Genomic DNA, 24,573 nt, shown 5'->3' with positions numbered 1-24,573 from the left:
AAAAATAGGAATAGATAATACAAATATTAAAGAAGAACTAAAAGAAAAATATAGACAAAGCCTAACAAAAATACTGAAAACAGAATTGACAGCAAGAAACAAGACAAAAGCTATAAATACTTATACTATATCAATATTGACCTACTCATTTGGTGTAGTGAAATGGAGTAACACAGACCTAGAAGCACTCAATACACTTACACTATCACAATGCCACAAATATAGAATACATCACATACATTCAGCAACAGAAAGATTCACATTAAGCAGAAAGGAAGGAGGAAGGGGATTTATTGACATAAAAAACCTACATTATGGACAGGTAGACAATTTAAGAAAATTCTTTATAGAACGAGCAGAAACTAGCAAAATACACAAAGCAATCACTCATATAAATACATCGGCCACACCATTGCAATTTCTTAACCACTTCTACAACCCTTTAGATCACATAACATCAACAGATACGAAGAAAGTAAATTGGAAAAAGAAAACACTACACGATAAGCGTCCGTATCATCTAACACAGCCACACATCGATCAAGACGCATCCAACACGTGGCTAAGAAAAGGCAATATATACAGTGAGACAGAAGGATTCATGATTGCAATACAGGAACAAACAATAAACACCAGATATTACAGCAAGCATATTATTAAAGATCCCAATACCACAACAGATAAATGCAGACTTTGCAAACAACAAATAGAAACAGTAGATCACATCACAAGCGGATGTACAATATTAGCAAATAAACAGAATACACCAGAAGACATGACAATGTAGCAAAAATAATACATCAACAACTTGGCAAAGAACATAAACTAATAAAACAACATGTTCCCACATACAAGTATGCACCACAAAATGTACTGGAGAATGATGAATACAAATTATACTGGAACAGAACCATTATAACAGATAAAACAACACCACATAACAAACCTGACATCATACTCACCAATAAAAAGAAGAAATTAACACAACTAATCGAAATATCCATACCCAATACAACAAATATACAGAAGATAACAGGAGAAAAAATTGAAAAATACATCCAACTGGCTGAGGAAGTCAAGGACATGTGGCATCAGGATAAAGTTGACATTATACCAATTATAGTATCAACTACAGGAGTCATACCACACAATATCCACCAGTACATCAATGCAATACAGCTACATCCAAATGTATATATACAACTACAGAAATCTGTAATTATTGATACATGGCTATTACCCGAAAGTTCCTAAATGCAATGTAACATATACCGTACAGTTAAAAGGAAGTCACGCTTGATCAAGGTCTGCGTCACTTTCCATTTTTAACCAGACATAGTGTCTGAGAAAGGAAAGATAATAATACTGATGTGAAACTTCCTGGCAGTTTAAGACAGCGTGCCGGAGGCTCAAACTCGGGACCTTTGCCTTTCGCAGGCAAGTGCTCTACCATCTGAGCTACACAAGCACAACTCATGACCTGTGCTCACAGATTTAATTCATTCTACACGAACCTTGTCTCCTACCTTCCACACTTTGCAGAAGCTCTTCTGCGAACCTTGCAGAACTATCATCCCTACAAGAAAGAATATTGCAGGGATATGGCTTCGTCACATCCTGGAGGATGTTTCCAGAATGAAATTTACACTCTGCAACAGAGTGTGTGCTGATATGAAACTTCCTGGCAAATAAAAACTGTATGCTGGACTGAGACTCGAACACGGGACCTTTGCCTTTTGCGGGCAAGTGTCTATCATCTGAACTACCCAAGCATGACTCACGACCCATCCTCACAGCTTCAATTCTGTCAGTACCTTGTCTCCTACCTTCCAAACTTCACAGAAGCTCTTCTGCAAACCTTGCAGAACTAGCACTCCTGGAAGAAAGGATACTGTGGAGACATGGCTTAGCCACAGCCTGCGGGATGTTTCCAGAATGAGGTTTTCACTCTGCAGTAGATAGTGCACTGTTATCAAACTTCCTGGCAGATTAAAACTGTGTGCTGGACTGAGACTCAATCTCAGGACCTTTGCCTTTCGTGGGCAAGTGCTCTACTATCTGAGCTACCCAAGCACGACTTACGACTCATCCTCAAAGCTTCAATTCTGCCAGTACCTTGTCTCCCACCTTCCAAACTTCACAGAAGCTCTTCTGCGAACCTTGCAGAACTAGCACTCATGGAAGAAAGAATATTGCAGAGACATGGCTTAAGCCCGTATAACACGATGTGCCTAAACCGTACACCTATGCACCGGTGTCCCTAATGTGCACACCTGTAACTACAAACTGGTTCACTTCCGACCTATTACACGCGGGATATACCTAGCGCGCATGTGCAGCAGCAGACAATACGCGCGAGCAGCAGACAATACGTGCGAAAAGAAAATACAACTGTCTGATGTCTTGTAAAGTCGTTAGTTCTACTGCACGCAACTCAAGGACAGCTGTATGATATACTGGAGAGTCACATGTCAAATTATTTCTGTGAGATCAAGATTCCTACTTAATAAGAAAGTGTTTTTACATTATTTATTAAGTAACTGTTTTCTCTTATGTTCTGAATTACAGACTCAACAGTTTTATATTATGACACTTGGTTACACAGTTATATGTATATTGAAAAAGATCCCCTTGTTTTTGGAGCTACTGCCCTGTCAGTGACAGTAAATCTTCGGATTAGGGCAAAATGGCGACAAAAACGAAAAGTCAGATGATGTTGGGCTCGACTATGTCTGAAAAGAAGGGATGAAGGTAGGGGAATATATTCACAGTTAATGAAAGAACTGAGGCCTGAAGATCCTCAAGAATTTCAGAACTTCCTTAGGATGGATATGGCCCATTTTGAGAAGCTGCTGTTTATGACAGAAGACGGATTTGGCAAGTGTGACTCAGTCATGAGAGAGGCTATCTCACATTCTCAAAAGTAAGAATTAAATCATATGTTTATACATTCTGTGATCATACCAGCCTAGACCACTGATAAAATACCAGTAAACACACTGTTATGTTGCAAGCTGGTTGCAACATTACGTTTCCTGGTGAATGGGGAATCTTTCAAGACTCTGGATTTTAGCAGCAGAATAGCACAGCTCACCATTTCAAAAGTTGTTGTGGATGTATGCGCTGCAATTTGCAGCACTTGAAAGGACCAATACTTAAAGGTATACTTGTTTTGTTTGTCCAAGTTTTGAATATACAGTGTATAAGTGCTACTCAGAGTTTTTCAGTCCCCGTCTATAGCACTGCATGGTCTTCATCACCTATCACTGCTAGTTTCTCTTTTCTGGCATGCTGAAATAAACAAGAGATGAAATCACAACAAACATGAACTTTCGTAAGCTAAGGCATTACAATACGAATCGAAAATCACCGTGTGGCGTTATATGCATATTACTCAGAAAGTAACGATTGCCAACATATCGTATTATGATACAGCGAGTCACACGTACACTCTTCCTAACTGTATGCCTGAATTAAGACACTTAACACCTCTCTGCTCCATTTCATTTCTAGAATATGAAGTAATCAATAAAAATAATGCTTTCACAAAGAGCTAGTATAAAAAAAGTCTACTGGCAAAAAATTTTTTTTCTCTGCATTTATGAAAACCTACTTACTGAGGGGGGGGAAAAAAACGTGGAAAATCCCCAACACGAAAATCTGGAATGAGCTACTAACCACCAATCAGTAAGCAAATAACAAGCAGAAAACACTACAGTAGCCCCTTGCGGATGCAAGCATTTTTGCTACCTAGTGCACATGCACGGATTGACGGTAGTTTAGAACTGCTCTCTATTCTGGCGTACAGATAATGTGTCTGCTAATCTTCATAGTTTCACCCTTTCTACCGCTAGATGGCTGTCACGGTAGACCAGTACCATTCGCGGCGGATCGTTGTTTAATACCCGCTTTAGCCACAGCCTGGAGGATGTTTCCAGAATGAGATTTACACTCTGTAGTAGAGTGTGTGCTGATATGCAGAGTGAAAATCTCATCCTGGAAACATACCCCAGGCTGCGGCTAAGCCTTATCTCCACAATATCCTTTCTTCCAGAAGTGCTAGTTCTGCAAGGTTTGCAGATGAGTTTCTGCGAAGTTTGTATGGTAGGAGATGAGGCACTGTCAGAAACGAAGCTGTGAGGGCGGGTCGTGAGTCATGTTTGGGTAGCTCAGATGGTACAGCACTTGCCTGCGAAAAGCAAAGGTCTCAAGTTCGATTCTCAGTCTGGCACACAGTTTTAATCTTCCAGGAAGTTTCATATCAGTGTACACTCTGCTGCAGAGTAAAAATTTCATTCAGGAAATATCCCAATATCATGTCTCTGCAATTTCCTTTCTTCCAGGAATGCTACTTCTACAAGGTCCGCAAAAGAGTTTCTGAGAAGTTTGGAAGGCAGGAGACGAGGTACTGGCAGAATTGACGCTGTGATGACAGGTCATGCTTGGGTAGTTCAGATGGTAGAGCACTTGCCCATGAAAGGCAAAGATCCCGAGTTCGAGTCTCAGTCTGGCACAAAGTTTTAATCTGCCAAGAAGTTTCAATAATACTGATGATGATGATACAACAGTGGCAGCTGCTCTGAGTTTTAAGCATGACATTGTAAACTTCCACTTGCCTATATCAAGATGCAACTCTAAGGGAAACACTTATGGGAGTACTTGCAGCAAGTGCTTGAAATTAACTTGCCAAAGCAACTTGCAGAAGTTAACTTGCACAAGTTTTTGTTCTAATATTAACACCTCAGCAAGTACTTGCAGAAGTTACTTAACAGTGAACACATACCTTAATAAGTATAAACCAGGAAAAACAGATCCTTACCATCAGAATATCACAAACGAATTTCACTGCCACATCAATACATTCACAAGGAGAGATCCACAGGGGTTGGGCTGATTCTTTCAAACCATCTATACGATGGTGTAGATTACGGTCCATGTATGACACCACCTTGCAGTCATCTATCAATGTGGACCCTTGTTTGTGATTAATTGACAAAAAGAATTTCGCATGATGCACTAGAGCAGTGGTCATATAAAATTTTTGCTCGAGAGCAGATAATGATATTGTGGGGTGGCACCTCAGATCAAACATTTGTGTGTATTGTGTATTGAACTGGGGACCTAGAAGCGGCAGAGGGGCTTCGTCCCTGTCATAGCCCTTAGTGGTTCACAACCCCACAACAAGCTACAGCAGTCTACTCACCCCACTGCCACCCCACACTTAACCCAGGGGTTCGGCCTCCAGTGGACACCCCTCCCCCCACCCTCCCCAGAACGCCTCATATCAGATGGGTGTAACTCCAAATGTTTGCATGGTGAAGTAACTATGGTGTATGCGTATGTGGAGACAGTGTTTGTGCATCAATCGTCGACATAGTGTAACTGAGGCGGAATAAGGGGAACCAGCCCAAATTCACCAAGGCAGATGGAAAACCACTTTAAAAACCATCCACACACTGGCCCGGCACACCAGACCACAACACTAATCTACCACGCAGATTCATGCCGAGGACCAGTACACCTTCCCACTTGGGAAGCAGCGCATTAGACTGCACAGCTAGCTGGGCGGGCGATCACATATTTACCACTCTTATTATTAATTAGTGACATATATAAATCAGTAGGTTATGAGTCCACAGTAGACTAGCTATAGTAAGACCATGATAAGCTGGTTGCCAGCCCTCAAATTTTATCACTAAAAGTGTCAACACCATTTGGAACACTTCAGGTCGATTGTTCGTTGACATGTTCCACACCCAGGAGGATTCCCTCTTTTATGGGTCTATGGAATGAATAATTAATCTAATCTAATCTCTGTTTCAAATTGCTGCCACTTGCAGCTACCTCAAAGTTATGACACCATAACTGCCTGATGAAATGTTGTTGTGTTGTCTATAATAGCAAATGATTGATTAAAAACAGTAATTGTCCTTATTTTTAAATGCATTATGTAATATGAGGCACAGAGTTGGGAAGAATTTGTGGTCCATTATTTAGAGAGCACGAACAAAGACATTCAAAATTATTAAAAAGTTTAACACAGTGAGATAAATGAGAATGTGAAAGTGAATCCCATTCCTTTACTTAAATGGCTGAAGAAGTTCCAAGAGCTATAGTCACAACCATCAGAGCCTCCTAGAATCCAACTCTCAGGGAAATACTCAAGAAAAACCAACTGTAAGTGCGAGCTTACTAGCATATTAAACAAACTGAAAAATAATAAAGTCCCATGAGATAATTAAGTCTAGCTACAGCTGTTTAAATATGCAAGCAAGTCATTTATGGACAGAGTCCTAAACTTCTTACAATACGATCTGGTCAGGCGATGATATAAGTGAGGGGTGGACTAAATCAATTGTCAATCCTTATCTTCAAAAAATGAGACTAGAAAAACTGTGATAACTATCACAAGAAATAAGCTTATATTACCATCATCATCAAAAATAAATTGTACAGAAACTACAAAGCAATCTTGAGTGAGAAGCAACATGACTTTCGAAAGGAAGATCATGCTATAATTGCTATTTTTCATTGAAATTGCTAATAGAAAAAAATATAGAATTCAATCTAGAAACAAATATTGCCTTCATCCACTTCAAAAAAGCTCTCGATAACATCAACAGAAACAAATTATTACAGATTCTGGCAAATCATCATGTTTCCCAGCGACTTGTACAAAATGTACATAACAAATTTAATCTGTGTCAAGAAATAGTGGAGCAGAATACATGCAGGGGTTTGACAGGGATGTGGACTTCCACCACTCTTGTTTGTTACAGAGCCCAGTGACATTAATGTGACCATCTATCAAAATCATGATTAACCTCTTGCACTGTGGATTTACAAGAAGACAGTCAACGAGGTTCTACAAGATACCAACAGGGATGTGGAGCACCGCCAACTTCAGTGCCGTGGCTAACTCTGATAGATTTCTAGGTTGTGGATCCTTGGCCCGAACAGCCTGACTGAGGTGGTTCCAAAGGTTCTTGATTGGATTTAAATTCGAGGAATTTCGTGGTCATGGGTGTATGGTAAACTCATCCTTGTACTCTTCAGAACACATACGTACAACGCGAGGTGTATAACATACTGAATTGTCCTCCTGGTAGATGTCATTGTACTAAGGAGAAAATATACTGCATGTAGGGGCGGACAGGTCCTCAAGGATAGATGCATACTTGTTTTGATCCACTACGCCTTCCAGAATGACAAGATCACCCAGAGAATGACAAGATCACCCAGAGAATGCCACGAAAGGATTCCACAGGCCATAATACTCCCTTCTCTGGCCTGGAGCTTTCCAACAATTGTTGCCTGGCTGTACACAGCAATGGTCATCCATACGATGAAGCACAAAATGTGATTTATCTGAACAGGCCAACTGTCACCACTCAGTGGGCATTCAGTTGCGATTCCGGCATGCAAATTCCAACATGTTTTAATTTTTATAAGTACACTTGTGTCTTTATCTATTTTCATACCTAGGTGCCTATGACTCTGGTATTATTTTGGTGTAGACGGGTTCAACCCGCTATCATCATTTATTCCTTGTTGTTTAGATATGCACCTGATATTGTGGCTATAAGATGTGAAACCAGAAGCACCTTAATAAAACAGGTTCAAGATACAGCTGTTTGCAGAGTTTTTGCTATATATAGTCACCAATTAGTTCTTCAGTTACTGGGATCAGTCTGTTTAACAGACATGTCGCTAGAATTTTATAAGCGACATCTAGTAAAGCAATTCCTCTGCAGTTAACGCATACAAAGGGATCTTTCTTCTTAAATATAGGGCACATAACTTCAGTTCTCCAGTCTGCAGATATGATTTCTGCCTTCCAAATTGTTCTAATAAAGAGAGTAGTTCCACTTCCAGTTGTGGTCCTCCATTCTTTAATACCCCAGCAAATATCTGGTCTTCACATGCCATATTACTCTTCAATTTCTTTATTTCTTGCTATGTTTCATTTATTGATAGTGTGGTGACTTGTATATCATTCAAATTTAAAGTAACACTGTGGATCATTGAATTTCAGTAGCTGTGAAAAGTATGTCTTCCATCTTTTTTGCATGTCACTCTTGTTGGTCAGTATTTTCCCATGCTGATCCTTTATAAACTTTAAGTAAATTTACAAAAGATTTTTTATATTTTGGTACATCTGGTTTGCCCAGTGATGCCTGAAATCATCCTCTGATCCTCTTATTATTTTGTTGTAGTAATCCATTTTGTCGTCTTACTATTAACTACACTTGAAGCCACTGCCGTTAAAGTTCTTGATTAGAAACTTTTAATCAAACTTATGAAAAGATTATCAATAAGTAGCTCATTTGTTATGTAAAAGACTTTCTTTGACATATGTATTATATTTGTTCTTCTGGACTAGTGGCTGGAAGTCACAAGGTAGCAAGGAGAGAGATGTGAGAGTTGGTTTTGTATTGCACACATCTGTGTTGTGTCCATAACTGTTTATCTGCAGCATAATCATTTGGAGAACACAAATAAGTATTTTTACAGTGAATTTGAACACCTGTAATTTTTATTATTTATATTAATACTGGTAAATTCAATAAAAGGGAACAGTTTATAAAGTATCAGTATGGGAAAATATTGACCAACAACAGTGACATACAAAACAGATGGAAGACATACTTTTCACAACTTCTCAACTGCAATGACCCACACTCTTACTTTAAATTGACCAACAAAAGTGACATACAAAACAGATGGAAGACATACTTTTCACAACTTCTCAACTGCAATGACCCACACTCTTACTTTAAATTGGAAGAACCTGATACAATTGATACAGCTGATACAGTTACTACCCCATCAGCAAATGAAATACAGCAAGCAAGAAAGCTTGTGACGAGGACAAGATATACATTGAGTTATTAAAGAATGGAGGCCCACAACTGGAATTAGAAATACAGGCGTTAATAGAAACGATTTGGGAGACAGAAACCATTCCTGCAGATTGGAAAACTGCAATTGTGTGCCCCATATTTAAGAAGAGTGATCCACTAGTTTGTGATAACTAAAGAGGAATTGCCTTACTGGATATCACCTACAAAATCTTATCGAGCTGCCTATTAAACAGGCTGATACCAATAACAGAAGAACTGATTGGGGGCTACCAATGTGGTTTCCGCAGAAACAGATCCACATTAGATCACTTATTCACCCTAAGATAAGTAACTGAGAAGGCGTGGGAATTCAATGTAGATTTCCACATATTACTTGTAGATTTTAAAAAGGCCTATGATAGCATACACCAACAGACACTCCTAAATATAATGAAGGAATTTAAAATACCATCAAAATTAATCAGATTAGTTAAAATGTATATAGATGAAACTTTATGTGGCATAAAGACATCGGTAGGAGAAATGGAAGATTTTAAGGTGTACACTGGACTGAGACAAGGGGATGCCATTTCACCTATTTTATTTAACCTTGTCCTAGAGAAGATCGATAGAGAATTTTCTAAAACCAGTCCACAAGGGATCCAGCTACAGGATGTGAACATTACAAGACTTGCCTATGCAGATGATGTAGCACTAATAAGTAGTTCCAAAAGAGAATTAATCAGAATGATGCAAAATTACTACAAAATTGCTGAGAAAACAGGATTACATGTTAATGAAGAAAAGACAGAATACCTGCCCATAAGTAAGAAAACCAGAAAAGATGCATCTCTGACTGTAGATGGATTCAATTTCAAGACTGTTGACCACATCAAGTACCTAAGAAGTCTTTTTAGTAATAACAACAGAACAGATATAGAAATAGATGCCCGTTTATCAACAGCAAACAAGACACCTTTTAGTTTCATCAAAATTCTAAGAAAAAGATCACTTAGGAGTAACTTCAAAATCCGCTTATATCAATCGACCATTATACCTGTGATGTTATATGGATGTGAAACATTAATATTTAGAAAGAAAGATGAAGAAAAACTGTTAATATTAGAAAGAAAAGTACTAAGGAAAATTTTTGGACCTGAACGACAAAAATAACACGGAATGGAGAATAAGAAGAAATGAAGAATTAAGAGGGCTGTACAAACACCGTAACATTGTCGAAGTGCTCAAGAGGAGAAGGTTGAATTGGGCAGGCCATATAGCAAGAATGACACAGAATAGACTACCTAGAATGGCATTCAGCAGATCAATAGATGGAACGAGAGGAAGAGGGAGATCCAGAATCAGATGGCGGGATAACATTCGAGAGGACACAACTAGGATGAACAGCAACAGCAACTGGACAAACAGCACATTGGACAGGCAGAAGTGGAAGAGGCTCATAGAGCAGGCATATGGTCAATAAGGCCCTTGCTACATGTAAAGTAAAAGTAAGTAAAGTAATGTTAATACTGAACATTGGATGAGCCCAATATCTTTCTACATCAATCAGGTATATTATATACCTCAAGAGTGCTGTGCCAACAATATTAAGAAAATGTGATGAACTTCAAGAAACAAGATAAGTCAAAATAATTACTTTCAATTTCCACATTGAGAATGAGCTGCAGTAATATTCATTTATAAAAGTGTAGATTAGTAAAAGGGCCTCTCATTAAAGATCACTATCCCCCCTCCCTCCCCTTTTCCTGTGTTCTCACAAATCTTTGACTTGCTTAAAACAAAATATTGAACCACTGTTCTGAAAATAACATTTTAACACCACCACAGCTTTGCTTTTGTAAAGGCTTTTCTACCAAGAAGGCAATAGATGCTCTCACAAATTTAGTTCTAATGGAACCAGACAAGAAAAAATTGTCTTATAGGATTTTCTAAGACCTTTTCAAGGCCTTCAATCGTGTACTCCAGAAAATTAGTCTAGGGAATCACAAACAGTTAAGGTACTTAGCAGTGCATAAATAAGATTGAAAACAATGCCAAGCTTTAAGATACTGTCTCTCTTCAGAATTAGCTAATAAGGAAACACACACACACACACACACACACACACACACACACACACACACACTCTCTCTCTCTCTCTCTCTCTCTCTCTCTCTCTCTCTCTCTTTGACAGCTCCCCTTAAACTTTGTCTCGCCTTGTCTTCATAACATGTAGATCCCTCTCAACATGTGGTCTGAATTACACATCCTTCCTTTCTAATCTTGCCAAATACATCTCTCTTTCCTTCCTGAGAAAGTCCTGAAAGCCAACATAACTTTTTCTACTTTTACATAATATGTCTGTTGTCAGTACTTAGAATTTCACCTCCTCAAGGTAAGGAAGTGCCTGTCACTCTGTCTCCTTGAACTGTAATAATTTCCACAATTGAATTTTTCTTCTGATATAATAAAGAAATGATAACAACAAAAAGTAAAGTGCTGGTCTTCAATGGAAAAATGCACATAAGAAGCAAAATCTGTAAGCACAGTTCCACAATACAGTAAATGATTATTTTACATAAACAACTTATCTACAGAGGATTTGTGCATGGTGCATAGAAACACACGATAGAAAACTATTAACACTAGCTTTTGAGCTCTTGCTGTTTTTCTGCTAACAGTAAACACATTCACACACACAAGCACACTAACACCTGAATATATATGCTTGCGGTAGTAGTAAAACTGTATACTGAATATTGATTATCAACGGTAGTTACCTGGGTAGTTGGAGGCGAGAAAGGGCGCACAAGACAATGAGAAGATAGCAGGAAAGTGTGAGGCAGGTCTTTGCCAGATGACTCAGCAGCTGCACAACAAGATGAAAAGAGTTCAGAGGGCACAGTATTTTAGGAACAGAGAGAGGAAGGGGATGGGAGGGTGAAGAGAGCGACCAAAGGGGGGGGGGGGGGGGAGGAATAGTGGTCGGAGAGGGCAGTACACAAACTGGATGGAGGCAGAGCGGTGTGGGCAGAAGAGAGAAGGTGAAAGGTAATGTGAGGCATTGGCAAACATGTTGGAGATTCAGGACATGGCATTGCAACAGTGCAGGATATGCTGGAGAGGCAATTCCCATCTGGATAGTTCAGATAAACTTGTGCTGGAAGGGAATATCCAAATGGCCCACGTAGTGAAACAGGTGTTGAAGTCATTAGTGTTGTGGTGTGCAGCATATTCAGCAACTGGATGGTCAAACTTGCAGTTTGCCACAGTTTGACAATGGCCATTCATGAGAGTCAACAGTTGCTTACTTGTCATGCCCACATACAATGCCGTCCAGCAATTGCAACATAGCTGTTATGTAACATGGCTGCTTTCACACATGGGTCAGCCTTTTGTTGGGTAGGAGGTGCCTATGACTGGACTGTGGTAGGGGGCGGTGGGTGGCTATATGGGACAGGTGTTGCACTGCAAGGGAATGACCCACAGGGAGCAGGATTGGCATAGGGATGGACAAGGATACTCTGTAGATTGGGTGGGTGGCAGGACACTACTTTGGGTGATGATGGGAGAATTTTAGGTCAGTTATCCCCCATTGGTTGGGGATTTTCAAGGCCATTATGATACTGGATGATTAAAAAAGTGTTGGTCAGTCACTGGTTAACAGGTTTACTGGTGTCAGAGGAGGAGATGGCATGGGAGATATGTTTATGAATGAGCTGGACAGGATATTATCTATCAATAGAAGCTCTTACAAGGCTACCAGTATATTTTAACAACTCCTGCTCTCCACTGGATATGTGACATATATGAGTGGCAAGGCTGCATGGAAGAGACTTTTTGTATCTCAAAATACACAAGCACAAGTTTTTCCAAACTACACAGGTGAGCACTGTCTCTCCAGCATATCCTGCACTCTTGCTGCGTCCTGGCCTAAACCTCAGCTGACCCATTTCCCAATGCCTTACCTTGTCTTTTCCCTTCTCTCTTCTGTCCGCACCATTCCGTCCCCATCCAGATTGTGTTTTGCCTTCTCATACCACTTTTACTCCCCCTTCTCACTTTATTCACCCCTCTCCCTTACTCATTCCCCTCCCTGTGTCTCTCTTCACCATCTGCTGCCTCTCCTTTCTTCTACACCCCTATTTCTCTCCATCCCTTATACACTCTACCCTCTAAATTCCTTTCGTCTTATTGTGCACCCGCTGAGTCATCTGGCAAAAGTCCTGTCTCACATGACACTCCACCCCCTCATGTGTCCTTCCCTCCCCCCTCCACACCTCCATTTCCCCAGGTAACTGCTGTTGATAATCAAAATTATGTCAGCTTTCAGACAACACTACATACAAAGTTTGCCAAGGTAATCCCATTCCTGATGTCCAGGTGGAGCATAAAGGAATCCTCAGAACCTTAGGCCCCCTACAAAACCTTTCACCTGACTCCATCAACCTCCTGACCGCACCAACACCCCGCACCCCTACCTTCTACCTACTTCCTAAAATTCACAAACCCAAACATCCCGGCCGCCCCATTGTAGCTGGTTACCAAGCCCCCACAGAACGTATCTCTGCCTGCGTAGATCAACACCTTCAACCCATTACAAGCAGTCTCCCATCATTCATCAAAGACACCAACCACTTTCTCAAACACCTGGAATCCTCACCCAATGTTACCCCCGGAAACCATCCTTGTAACCATTGATGCCACTTCCCTATACACAAATATCCTGCAGGTCCAGGGCCTCGCTGCAATGGACCACTTCCTTTCACACCGATCACCTGCCACCCTACGTAAAACCTCTTTCCTTATTACCTTAGCCAGCTTCATCCTAACTCACAACTTCTTCACTTTTGAAGGTCAGACATACCAACAATTAAAGGGAACAGCCATGGGTACCAGGACGGCCCCCCTCGTACACCAACCTATGTATGGGTCACTTAGAGGAAGACTTCTTGGTTACCCAGGCCTGCCAACCCAAAGTTAGGTACAGATTTATTGATGACATCTTCATGATCTGGACACACAGAAAAACTCCAGAACTTCCTCTCCAACCTCAACTCCTTTGGTTCCATCAGATTCACCTGGTCCTACTCCAAATCCCATGCCACTTTCCTTGACGTTGACCTCCATCTGTCCAATGGCCAGTTTCACACATCCTTCCACATCAAACCCACCAACAAGCAACAGTACTTCCATTATGACAGCTGCCACCCATTCCATATCAATCGGTCCCTTCCCTACAGCTTAGGTCTTCGTGGCAAACGCATCTGCTCCAATCCTGAATCCCTGAACCATTACACGAACAACCTGAAAACAGCTTTCGCATTCCGCAACTACCCTCACGACCTGGTACAGAAGCAAATAACCAGAGCCACTTCCTCATCCCCTCAAACCAAGAACCACCCACAGAAGAACCACAAAAGTGCCCCACTTGTGACAGGGTACTTTCCGGGACTGGATCATACTCTGAATGTGGCTCTCCAGCAGATTTACGACTTCCTCAAATCATACCCTGAAATAAGATCCATCCTTCATGACATCCTCCCCACTCCACCAAGAGTGTCTTTCCGCCATCCACCTAACCTTCGTAACCTCTTGGTTCATCCCTATGAAATCCCCAAACCACCTTCCCTACCCTCTGGCTCCTACCCTTGTAACCGCCCCCAGTGTAAAATCTGCCCCATGCACCCTCCCACCACCACCTACTCCAATCCTGTAACCCGGAAGGTGTACACGTTCAAAGGCAGAGCCACGTGTGAAAGCACCCACGTGATTTACCAACTGACCTGCCTACACTGTGAAGCCTTCTATGTGGGAATGACCAGCAACAAACTGTCCATTCGCATGAATGGACACAGGCAGACAGTGTTTGTTGGTAATGAGGATCACCCTGTGGCTAAACATGCCTTGGTGCACGGCCAGCACATCTTGGCACAGTGTTACGCCATCTGGATTATCTGGATACTTCTCACTGACACCAACCTATCAGAACTCCGGAGATGGGAACTTGCCCTTCAATATATCCTCTCTTCCTGTTACCCACCAGGCCTCAACCTCCGCTAATTTCAAGTTGCCGCCCCTCGTATATCACTTGTCACTCAACAACATCCTTACTTCTGTACTTTCGCCTCGACTGACATCTCTGCCCAAACTCTTTGCCTTTACATATGTCTGCTTGTGTCTGAATATGTGCGGATGGATATGTGTGTGTGCGCGAGTGTATACCTGTCCCTTTTTCCCCCTAAGGTAAGTCTTTCTGCTCCCGGGACTGGAATGACTCCTTACCCTATCCCTTAAAACCCACATCCTTTCGTCTTTCCCTTTCCTTCCCTCTTTCCTGATGAAGCAACCGTGGGTTGTGAAAGCCTGAAATTTGTGTGGGTGTTTGTGTGTTTTTTAATGTGTCTATCTACCAGCACTTTCTCGTTTGGTAAGTCACAGCATCTTTTTTTAATATATTTTTCCCATGTGGAATATTTCTTTCTATCATATTCATATCATAAATTATGTAATTAGTTTCACTGTTAGTGTGAGTGTGTACAATTGAGTGTCTATGTGGTTGTGTGTGTGAACGTGTATACTCTTACTAGAAAAATAGCAAGGGCTCGAAAGCTAGTGTTAACGGTTTCCTATTATGTGTTTCAATGCACCACACACCAATACTCTATAGGTAAGTTGTTGCATAGCCCTTATTTTAAGTAGATAACTATTTTAAATACTAAGGCTAGGCAGGTCTTACATACATGATCCAGATAACAATAATCTTGTGAAAGGGATAGACTGCTATTCACCACACAGAGGAGGCTTTCAGTCACAGACAGGCACAATGAAAAGACTACTAAACATTTACGCTTTCAGATAAAAAAGCCCTTCACAGAAACTGAAAACACACACATATTCACACAAGCACAAATCACACACACATGGCCACTGTCTCCAGCCGATTCTACAAAGAGCACTCAAAATCATTAATAAAGTTTTCAATGCAACAAATGCCAAGAAATGGACAAGATTAACAATATAACATTTTGGTATTATCAACCATCTGTTAAGGGAATGAAACACGTCCTTTTTGAAATAAAGGTAAGAAACACTAAACAGCCATTGAAATGAAATTCTGAGGAAACATGCTCATTATAGTCTTCTAGATAGTACGAAAGTCATTAGGATGCGGGTGAAGTTTGAAGGCCGGCAGATGAATATCAACTGTGTCCTGAGCTAAAATACTGTATAGTTTGCAGCAACAGACACCCCTTCTTTCTGAACGGCTTAGAATAGTCCAAACTGAAATAATAATTTTAAAAAAATCAGAGGAAATGTAGCGCATAATAAAGTTACAAATGGTAATAGGAGAGAGGTAGAATACTGACAAATAGTATTCTGCAAGGGTGTCATTTGGAAGTGCAGGCAGAAGATATTCCAATACCAAAAACATAAACAATTCTTAAAGACGATTGTGTGGTATCACTGTTGCCCCAGTTGGGCAGCAGTGGGGAGGATGTGCTACTGTTTAGGAAAATGCGCTGGAGCCTGGAGTGTGCAGACATTTTGTGTGAGATGGTTTCACAGTTACAGCAAAATATGCTATATCTTTGCACATATTACATAAATATAGTCTTTGCAAATTAAGTCACATAGGAAGTGACTTTGTTTGGTGATAACAAGTGCTTTGATTGGTGGCAAATTCACAAACTAAAGCGCTGTCAGCCCGTGCACAAAGTTTATGCCAATTGTGATGCCATTAGCATGATGCATGTAGGTAAGTTGGGTGTCTTTATTATTCCAATACGTACTGCATCAATGTTGTGACTTTATCATCACTGATGACCATTGGGTTGCGACAGGGAGAGAATTCAGTTATTCTGTGTTTGCTTAGAAAACGCCAGCATTTCCTAAAAAATACTGGTGGTGTGGCAGCAAGATCCACATGGCAGGTACAGGTTTCAAACACAGTAGGAACGTGGGAGATTGTTATTGTACATTCTGGTGCAAGTAACTTTATCTTGCTTATCGGTAGCATTGGGATGAGAGGCAAAAGTTACGTCTGCAAAAGCACTGTGAATTCTGATTAAACCATGTGGAACTTGGTGCAATTGTTGTAACAAATGTACACCTATTGGGCCTTGATAACATATTAAGCTTTTACCAAATTTTTCTGTGATTTATTTACAGGTGTTCCAACTTCCTAGAATGCTATTTTCATAGTACATTCATTCTCAGAATCCATATGCCAGCTTGCAACATGCTGTTAGCTGTCCTGTAGGTAAGATCACATAGTTTGACAGGTGTGAATAGAACGATTGATCTGCTATAAGAGAGAGAGAGAGAGAGAGAGAGAGAGAGAGAGAGAGAGAGAGTCTAGGTCAAGAAAGCCAGATCAGAATTTACACTCACTCTATTAAGTTAACAGTAGATCACTACTAATCACTTCTTGGTGCTTATTAAATATTATAATGAAGTAGTACACAGTCATCAGTCTTAAAAAACAAACCTCTTCTAGCACATCATCATAGTGTTCTTCTTCATCACTTCCATCATTTTCAAATTTAGGTGTATGTTTCATCTCAAAGGATAAAATATTTGCATGTTTGACTAAAAGTTGTGAAATCATGTACAGGACACCACATACCAGAGGAACTGGCCACACCAAACAAAGCTGAAAAAAAAGAAAGAAATTTGTGTGTCCAAAATAACTGAATTTCTTACATGCAATTCTGGTACAATAATGGAGATTACATATGATAAAGCCCTGGGAAATACATAAGTAGACAGCAAATAATGTGGACATCTCTTTCTTTATTAACACTGATGTGTACTTCAAAATAAAGAAAAAAAGAGTATTTTCATGGCATCCACTTAAAAAGGTTTTAAGAAGTGAAATATTAATGTTACAATACTGCAGATTAGTGGTTAACCTGGCCTACATGTATAATGATTTTATACATGGTGAGCCAAAACATTATGAAAATGGGTCACTTCATCAATGAATCATGTTTCTTGTTACACTGGGTCGATGTTTGTGACCGGAGTCACCATCATGTAGGTGAACAACTGTTCAAAACATGCACCATGCCATGAGCACAGACTGGAGGGGGAAATATTTGACTATAGAGGACATTTACCTGGGCATCCCTGGGATGTACAGTAGTAACCGAAGGCATTATGACAGCTGTGGACTATGTGAACATTACTGCAGACCACACTTGATGTCTTTCCCAATGGCAATGATTTATTCTAGCATAATAACTGCCCATGTCAAATGCCAGAATAATGCTAGAGTATTTTGAGAAGCATTATAGCAAACTCATGCACATTGATGTTCTGCTACCAAATATGCCTGATCTGAAAGCATGGAAGACATCCTGGATGCTATAAGACACCAGCTCTGCACCCACAAACCACTGAAACAAAACTTACAGGAACTGTACGGCCTGTGCATAGACATCTGGTGCCAAATACAACAGAAACTCATATCATGCAGAATCTCTACTGCACTACCTTCCAAAGGCGGATCAGCATGCTGCTGAGCAAATGGTTATAACTGTTCAGCTCAGCAGGGCATATCCTCCAACTGGGAATTATCATTTAAAGATAATGTTACAAAACTAGCAAGCATAAAAGCTCATTGCACAGAAAAAAATTTATAGATCATCAAGCAATACACTTAATAATTATGAACATGACAAGATTCCAGTGAAAGTGCACTGCATAACAATAAAATTCAAAACAACAAAATGTGTGCATCTGAACATATAATTACTACTAAAAATACTGATCCAAGAAGAGATTGCTCCCCCTCTACTCCACTTACAAAGAAAAACTGTTGGCAATGTCCAAATGCATTCAAATTCCTCTGACTTTTTCCATAATGATCATTTCATAAGATTTATATTGGAGGAAGTAATATGTTGTATGACTCTACCTGAAAAGTGTGCTTATGGAATTTTAACAGTAAATCCCTCCATGATGCACATGGCCTCTCTATCAGCATCTGTTCCTAGAGTATGATGAGCATCAACGTGCTGCTTTCATACTTAATAAATGAGCATAAGAAAACACACCACTCTTCTTTGGATTTCTCTACATACGAAAACACACCACTCTTCTTTGGATTTCTCTATCTCCTGTATTACTCTTAACTAATAATAATCCCAGACAGACAAGCACTACTCAAGAATGGGTCTAATGAGGGTTTTGTATGCCAACTCTTTCTTTGACAAATTAAATTTACTTAGGATTCTTCCAATGAGTCTCAACCAGATATATGCTTTTCCAACAACTAATTTATGTAGTTGTTATTCACTAAGCCACTCTGGAGTATAGTCATAGACGTTTTACAGTCACTACTGTTCTCAGTGACTGATTTCTAATTATATAATCAAAATATAATGTGTCTTTCTGCCTATTTACGCGCTGTTTGTCATATTTATTAATATTGAGTGTTACTTGCTGATCATCCCAGCAACAAACTCAATTCTTTGCAGATCCTCCTGCTTTTTGCCAAAGATGTCTGGGGTTACACCTTTCCCATGTACAACAAAATCATCCACATACACCACCACAGAGCTTCTTATGTTATCCACCAGGTCATTTATTTTTATTGTGAACAATAATAGCACTATAACACACCCTTGAGGTGTGCTTGAAGTTATTTTAATCTGATGATTTCACCTTGTTAAGAATGATGCGTTGAGTTCTATCTGCTAGACAGTTTACTATCTTATCACAAAACTCGTCCTCTAGTTCATATGTCCATATTCTGTTCACTATGCAACAATGTGAAGCAGTATTAAAAACTTTGCACTATCAGTCACAATTCCGACTGGCACAATGAAATCTGCCCCTATCACAAGAGAATGATCAGAAAATTACATATAATTTTCTCCAAATTATCTCCAAAAAATTGTAGCACGACAGGTCCTGAGGCACGGTGTCAATTAAAGGATACAACAGTTTGCTCCACTTCAGACACTTACCTTCTTCCAGTGACTTTTCCTTTTCAGTTAAAGAACAAATTGTCAGCTACATTTAGAAGCACTAACATGAGGGACTTGAACAAATAACCTGGGCCTCGGATAGCAATATATGTGTTGTTATCCCCTCCTATTATGATTCAGAGTGCTTTTAGCAACATGCTACAACACAACACTTGTACTGCTTCTTCCTGAGGAGGACAGTGACTGAAACAAAACTGCTTGATCTGCTTTAGCCTCCAAAAACAAGGCTGTAGATTATGCTTAAATGTGTTTGTATAAATTAATGAAATATGAAAGCAAGTTCATTATTTATATACAGTTTTGATGCTATAATTGAAAGTTCTAGCAGTGTATGAACTGTGATTTCTAGTCTTGGTCCACAACACAGTTTTAATCTGCCAGGATGTTTCATATGTTTCGCAGAAGAGCTTTTGTGAAGTTTAGAAGGTAGGAGATGAGGTACCAGCAGAAGGAAAGCTCTGAGGAGGGACCATAAGCCATACTTTGGTAGCTCAATCACTAGAGCACTTAAAAGTTAAAATCTTCTGAGTTGTTAGGCCACATCGTATTTCCTCAAAAATAATCAACATTTCGACCCCTCTGCTGGGATCTTCTTCAGGATCTTCCAGAATCCACTATTGTCCAGTGTTCTAGCAATAGTGGAGTTTGAGTTCAGTCTGGCACACAGTTTTAATCTGACAGGAACTTTCAGCTGCAGTCAGTATTGAGGAGGGCAGTTTGGCCACACACGGGAAATTTGACAATACATTGACCACCAACAGCCACATGCTACCCCATAGCATGACTCGCAAAATCGATGTGTGCTCCATCCCGAGGATGGTCCAGAATTGGCCAAGGGGAAAACAGATGCAGTGGTGCAGCCTTGTTCTGGGCGCAGGCTGTGCAAGCCTGTACAACATTTCCAAAACCATGATCGATTGCCAGCCAGCAGATGTAACGCATACAGCAACTGGAGTATGTGGGGATGCAACATCAGAACGATGGTGACTGGATAGCTTTCCTCCTCTGTGGCCAGCATGAGGGCAACATTGAACTGATCCCACAACAGAAAAGATGCCACACTGAATCTTCTCCAGAAAGAGCACTTGAGCCATCCTACCTGAAATGCTCAAATGATTTTCCAGAAAAGCAAGTCAGTGGCATAGGTGGCAACAATCTCCCACACTACCAAAGAAAAATCCAGCAATGTCTGCTGCGAGGTATCATCCAATGTGAAAACTAGAACCCCCTGTCAATCGAACTACAGACCAAAACTGTGATTCTGCATTTGCATGTTGGGTGGTGGGCTGGTAACGAATGTAATAGCAATAATTACTGAAAAAGAAGCCCCTCCTCTGCAACTGGTGGGCAATCCAATCTGGTATATCAGAGTGAGGTATGAATAAGGAAGCCTGAGTACTGTGGTCTGTAATGAGCAGGAATTTTTGGTCCCTATAAAAAAACATGAAATCTTTTAGTGCCGAAAGTGGGAGCCAGCACCTCCTTTTTTACTTGCACTGCAGAAAGCATCTTTGATGTGAAAAGCAATGGGCTGCTTCATGATACCTGGGTTCTGATGCAATACAACAGCAAGGGGCATACTGGAAAGCATCAGCAGCCAGGGTTACTAGTTTACATGGAGTAAAGGAAGCCAAACAAGGAGCAGAGCACAAACACTGCTTGAGGGACTGAAAAGTCCATTAACAGTCCACAAATCACATGAATTTGATGCCCTTTTGGTGAAGCCAGTTGAGAGGATGGCATATGGGCATGGCATGGGAATGAACTTAGCATAATAAGAAATTTCACCCAGAAGAGACTGGAGTTCCTTCAGATTCTTGGGCGCTAGCAAGTTGACAATGGCTTTGATGTGCTTGTCTGTAGGGGCAAGGCCATCTTTGATAAGCACGTGTCTCAAAAAATGCACCTTTGGGGAAAAACCAACATCTTTTGAGTTTGATGAAGGTTGTTCATCAGAGGGCATTAAAAATCACCTGCAGACTTCATATATACTCCTATAGGGTGGAACCCATGACCCAGATATCACTGACGTAGTTTACGCAACAGAGAATGTCATGAATCAACTGCTCCACATATTGTTAATAAATTCCAGACTTTGATTGGCAACCACAGATATGCTCTAGCAAGTCAATGGGTGAAAAATACTGGCCCCTTGACAACTTCACCAACAACTCATGTGGCCACGGAGTTGGATAAGAGTCCACAACACATTGGACAGTAAATGTCTGTTTAAAGATGCCACAAAGGTGCACGGTGCTGACTGGCTTAAATAGGAGAAATGACACTGATGTCCAGCCAATGCTTCAACTCAGACTTGACCTTGCCGCACATGGCAAAGGGAATGGGGCGAGGAGCGACAAAATTTAGGTGTTGCTGATGGCTTAAGGCAAACAAGTGCCTCAAAATTTTCAGCTGGACCCAGGGTATTCTCAAATAGCTGGCTGTACAATCTTAGTACAGATTTCAAGTCTTCATCGAGTACTGCCTGAGACATCAAATGTATCCTGTCAGCTATCTGGAAACCAAAACCAAAAAGGAGTGTCTAACCTAAAAATATGTTGTGCCAACAGTTTATTAAGCACTGACAATGCTAGTTGCTGTTCCACATTCTTATAATGTGCAAAGACAGAAAATTTCTCCTTCAAAGGAATATAATACTTTCTATAAAATACAACTGCAGAGAGTGGCCATTACAACACAGGACAACCCAACAGCCTGAATCTATCCAACGTAATTAGGCTGAGTGTCACTCTCTTGCCTAACTGAAACTCATCCATTATGTGCATAAGCAGAATTCACTGGGGCAATGCTTGAGACAGCCTCTCAGCCAAGGGAAAGCACCAGGACCTTCAACGAACATGCTGCATCTCTCGACTGTCACAAACTGCTACCAAATGGCCCATCCTGTGGCACACCACACATGTGGCATCTATTTATGGGCAGCACCATCAAGTATGCACCAAATTACAATTTGGGCAGGATTACTGACTAGCCCTTTGAGCAGAAACAAGTGCAGAGGGAGAGCGATGTCGAGAACTCTGAAAACAGTGGAAGCAGGGATTACAATGCTGTGACAGATTCGCATTCGCCGAGCCCAATGTGGGAAGAAATGGGCAGCACTGTGATGACACTGGACTTGAATGATGAACAGCATCAACACACCCAGCTGAACAGGAAACAAGGCAATCTGGCTCAACCCACAGGGCACCAGGTGCTGTTTATCAGGCATGTCTAACTTTGCCACCTGCGAACAGTTGGACAGTATGTTCTTAATGCTACTGTAACTTCATGTGATTTTGCAATTTTAGCAACTTTGGCTAAAGAGGGGTCAGACAATACCAATGTCCTAGTATGGATCTCAGGGTTGGGTGCTAACCAGATGATCATGTCCCTAATTAGCGAGTCCGCATATGAAGTGGCACATTGAGGACCTCAAACCAACACCTGAGCAAGAAGCCTCGCATGTCGGTGATTGACGCCACATATGACTGCTCTGGATGTTTGTGGTGCTAGTTAAATTGCAATCGTGCTGCCACCACAAGGATTTGTTAACCAAAATACCGCATGAGCAGCTGATATAGATCCTCAAAGTTCAGGTTTCTCAGGCTCAGGAGGAGGTTTCAAATTCTGTATCATTTTGTACAATCTCATGAAATTTTGTACAACAACATGGCAACTGGATCAATTATACACCTTATCTGGCAGTGTAGCAAGAACCAGTGCAGGTAATTGCCCCTCCTTTCCACAGACTCAGAAAGCCAGTGAATGGCTTTGGGGGTAGCAGGAGAGAAGGCTTCTCAGCTGGTTACTAGCTCACCACCAGTGAGGTGTGAGTATGGTGCATTTGAGCAGTTTCTGCATCTGCTTTTGCTGCATCTTTTGTTGACGCTCCTGGAGGCACAATTGCCCCCCCCCCCCCCCCCAGCACTGCTAAAACACTGGTTCCACGGTGGCTACAATTAAACATTTTGAAAAAGAAAAGCATGAAACCATCACTGTCAGCACAAAATATTACTATACAAGCCGGTTGTGGCTCAACTACAAGTCTGGCCAGCTGAAACCGTGTCCAAGCACCATGTACAGATGAGCCCTGAGCAACACAATGCTACCAGAATGAGTGACTGAATAAACTAAGCATACAGAAAACAAAACACAGTGCGCAGCAAAGGCTAGGTCCAAGGTAGTTAATGTCCACATAGGAACTACCAATCCAGGCCTACTGCTGCCAGCAGGTAAACATCTGAGCTAGTGACTCTGCCTTTGCAATGCTCCTCGCATGTGACAGTGTTCTGCACTATTCCACTGCAATACTCATACCAACTCATCTAGATACATCTCGATATCTTCTAGCGGAGATACTAAAAAGAGGTAAAACCAACCCAATTAATGGTATTAGAGCAAGATCTAATAAGTCAAATCTGTTACAGCTCCACAACTACTGCTCACCACGTTCCACTACTGATCTGAATCTTATCCAATCCCTTCCTCCCTCCCACCAAGCCCTAATGTAGACTGCTAAACTACTTACAGTTGCTGTACAAAAATAATGTGTATCTTTCAGCTTCCACATCTGCAGAATATTGTTCACAATTTGCTCAGAGATCCCATTTGGAACTTCCAGTACAGCTTTGCCATTATGCAATAAACGTATGTCATAGAAACATGTACACACAGAAGCTTCTGCCTATGACAGCTCAGAGAAGGCAGCAAGCACCTTATCATTTCAGAACTTT

The 24,573-nt window shown here is 40.8% G+C and overlaps 1 protein-coding gene across 1 annotated transcript in view; it reads right to left on the bottom strand.

Annotated features, from left to right (window-relative positions):
• Positions 1 to 24,573, bottom strand: part of LOC124596143 (CCAAT/enhancer-binding protein zeta) — a 212,492-nt gene that overhangs the window by 100,179 nt on the left and 87,740 nt on the right. Inside the window, exon 10 of the mRNA XM_047135163.1 lies at positions 17,335 to 17,499. Coding sequence (XP_046991119.1) covers positions 17,335 to 17,499 — 165 coding nt within the window. The remainder of the gene's footprint in view (positions 1 to 17,334; positions 17,500 to 24,573) is intronic.

Source organism: Schistocerca americana, chromosome 2, assembly GCF_021461395.2.
Source record: "Schistocerca americana isolate TAMUIC-IGC-003095 chromosome 2, iqSchAmer2.1, whole genome shotgun sequence".
Taxonomy (NCBI): Eukaryota; Metazoa; Arthropoda; class Insecta; order Orthoptera; family Acrididae; genus Schistocerca; species Schistocerca americana.
The sequence above is the reverse complement of the archived record's forward strand: the minus strand, read 5'-3'. Positions and strand labels throughout refer to the sequence as shown.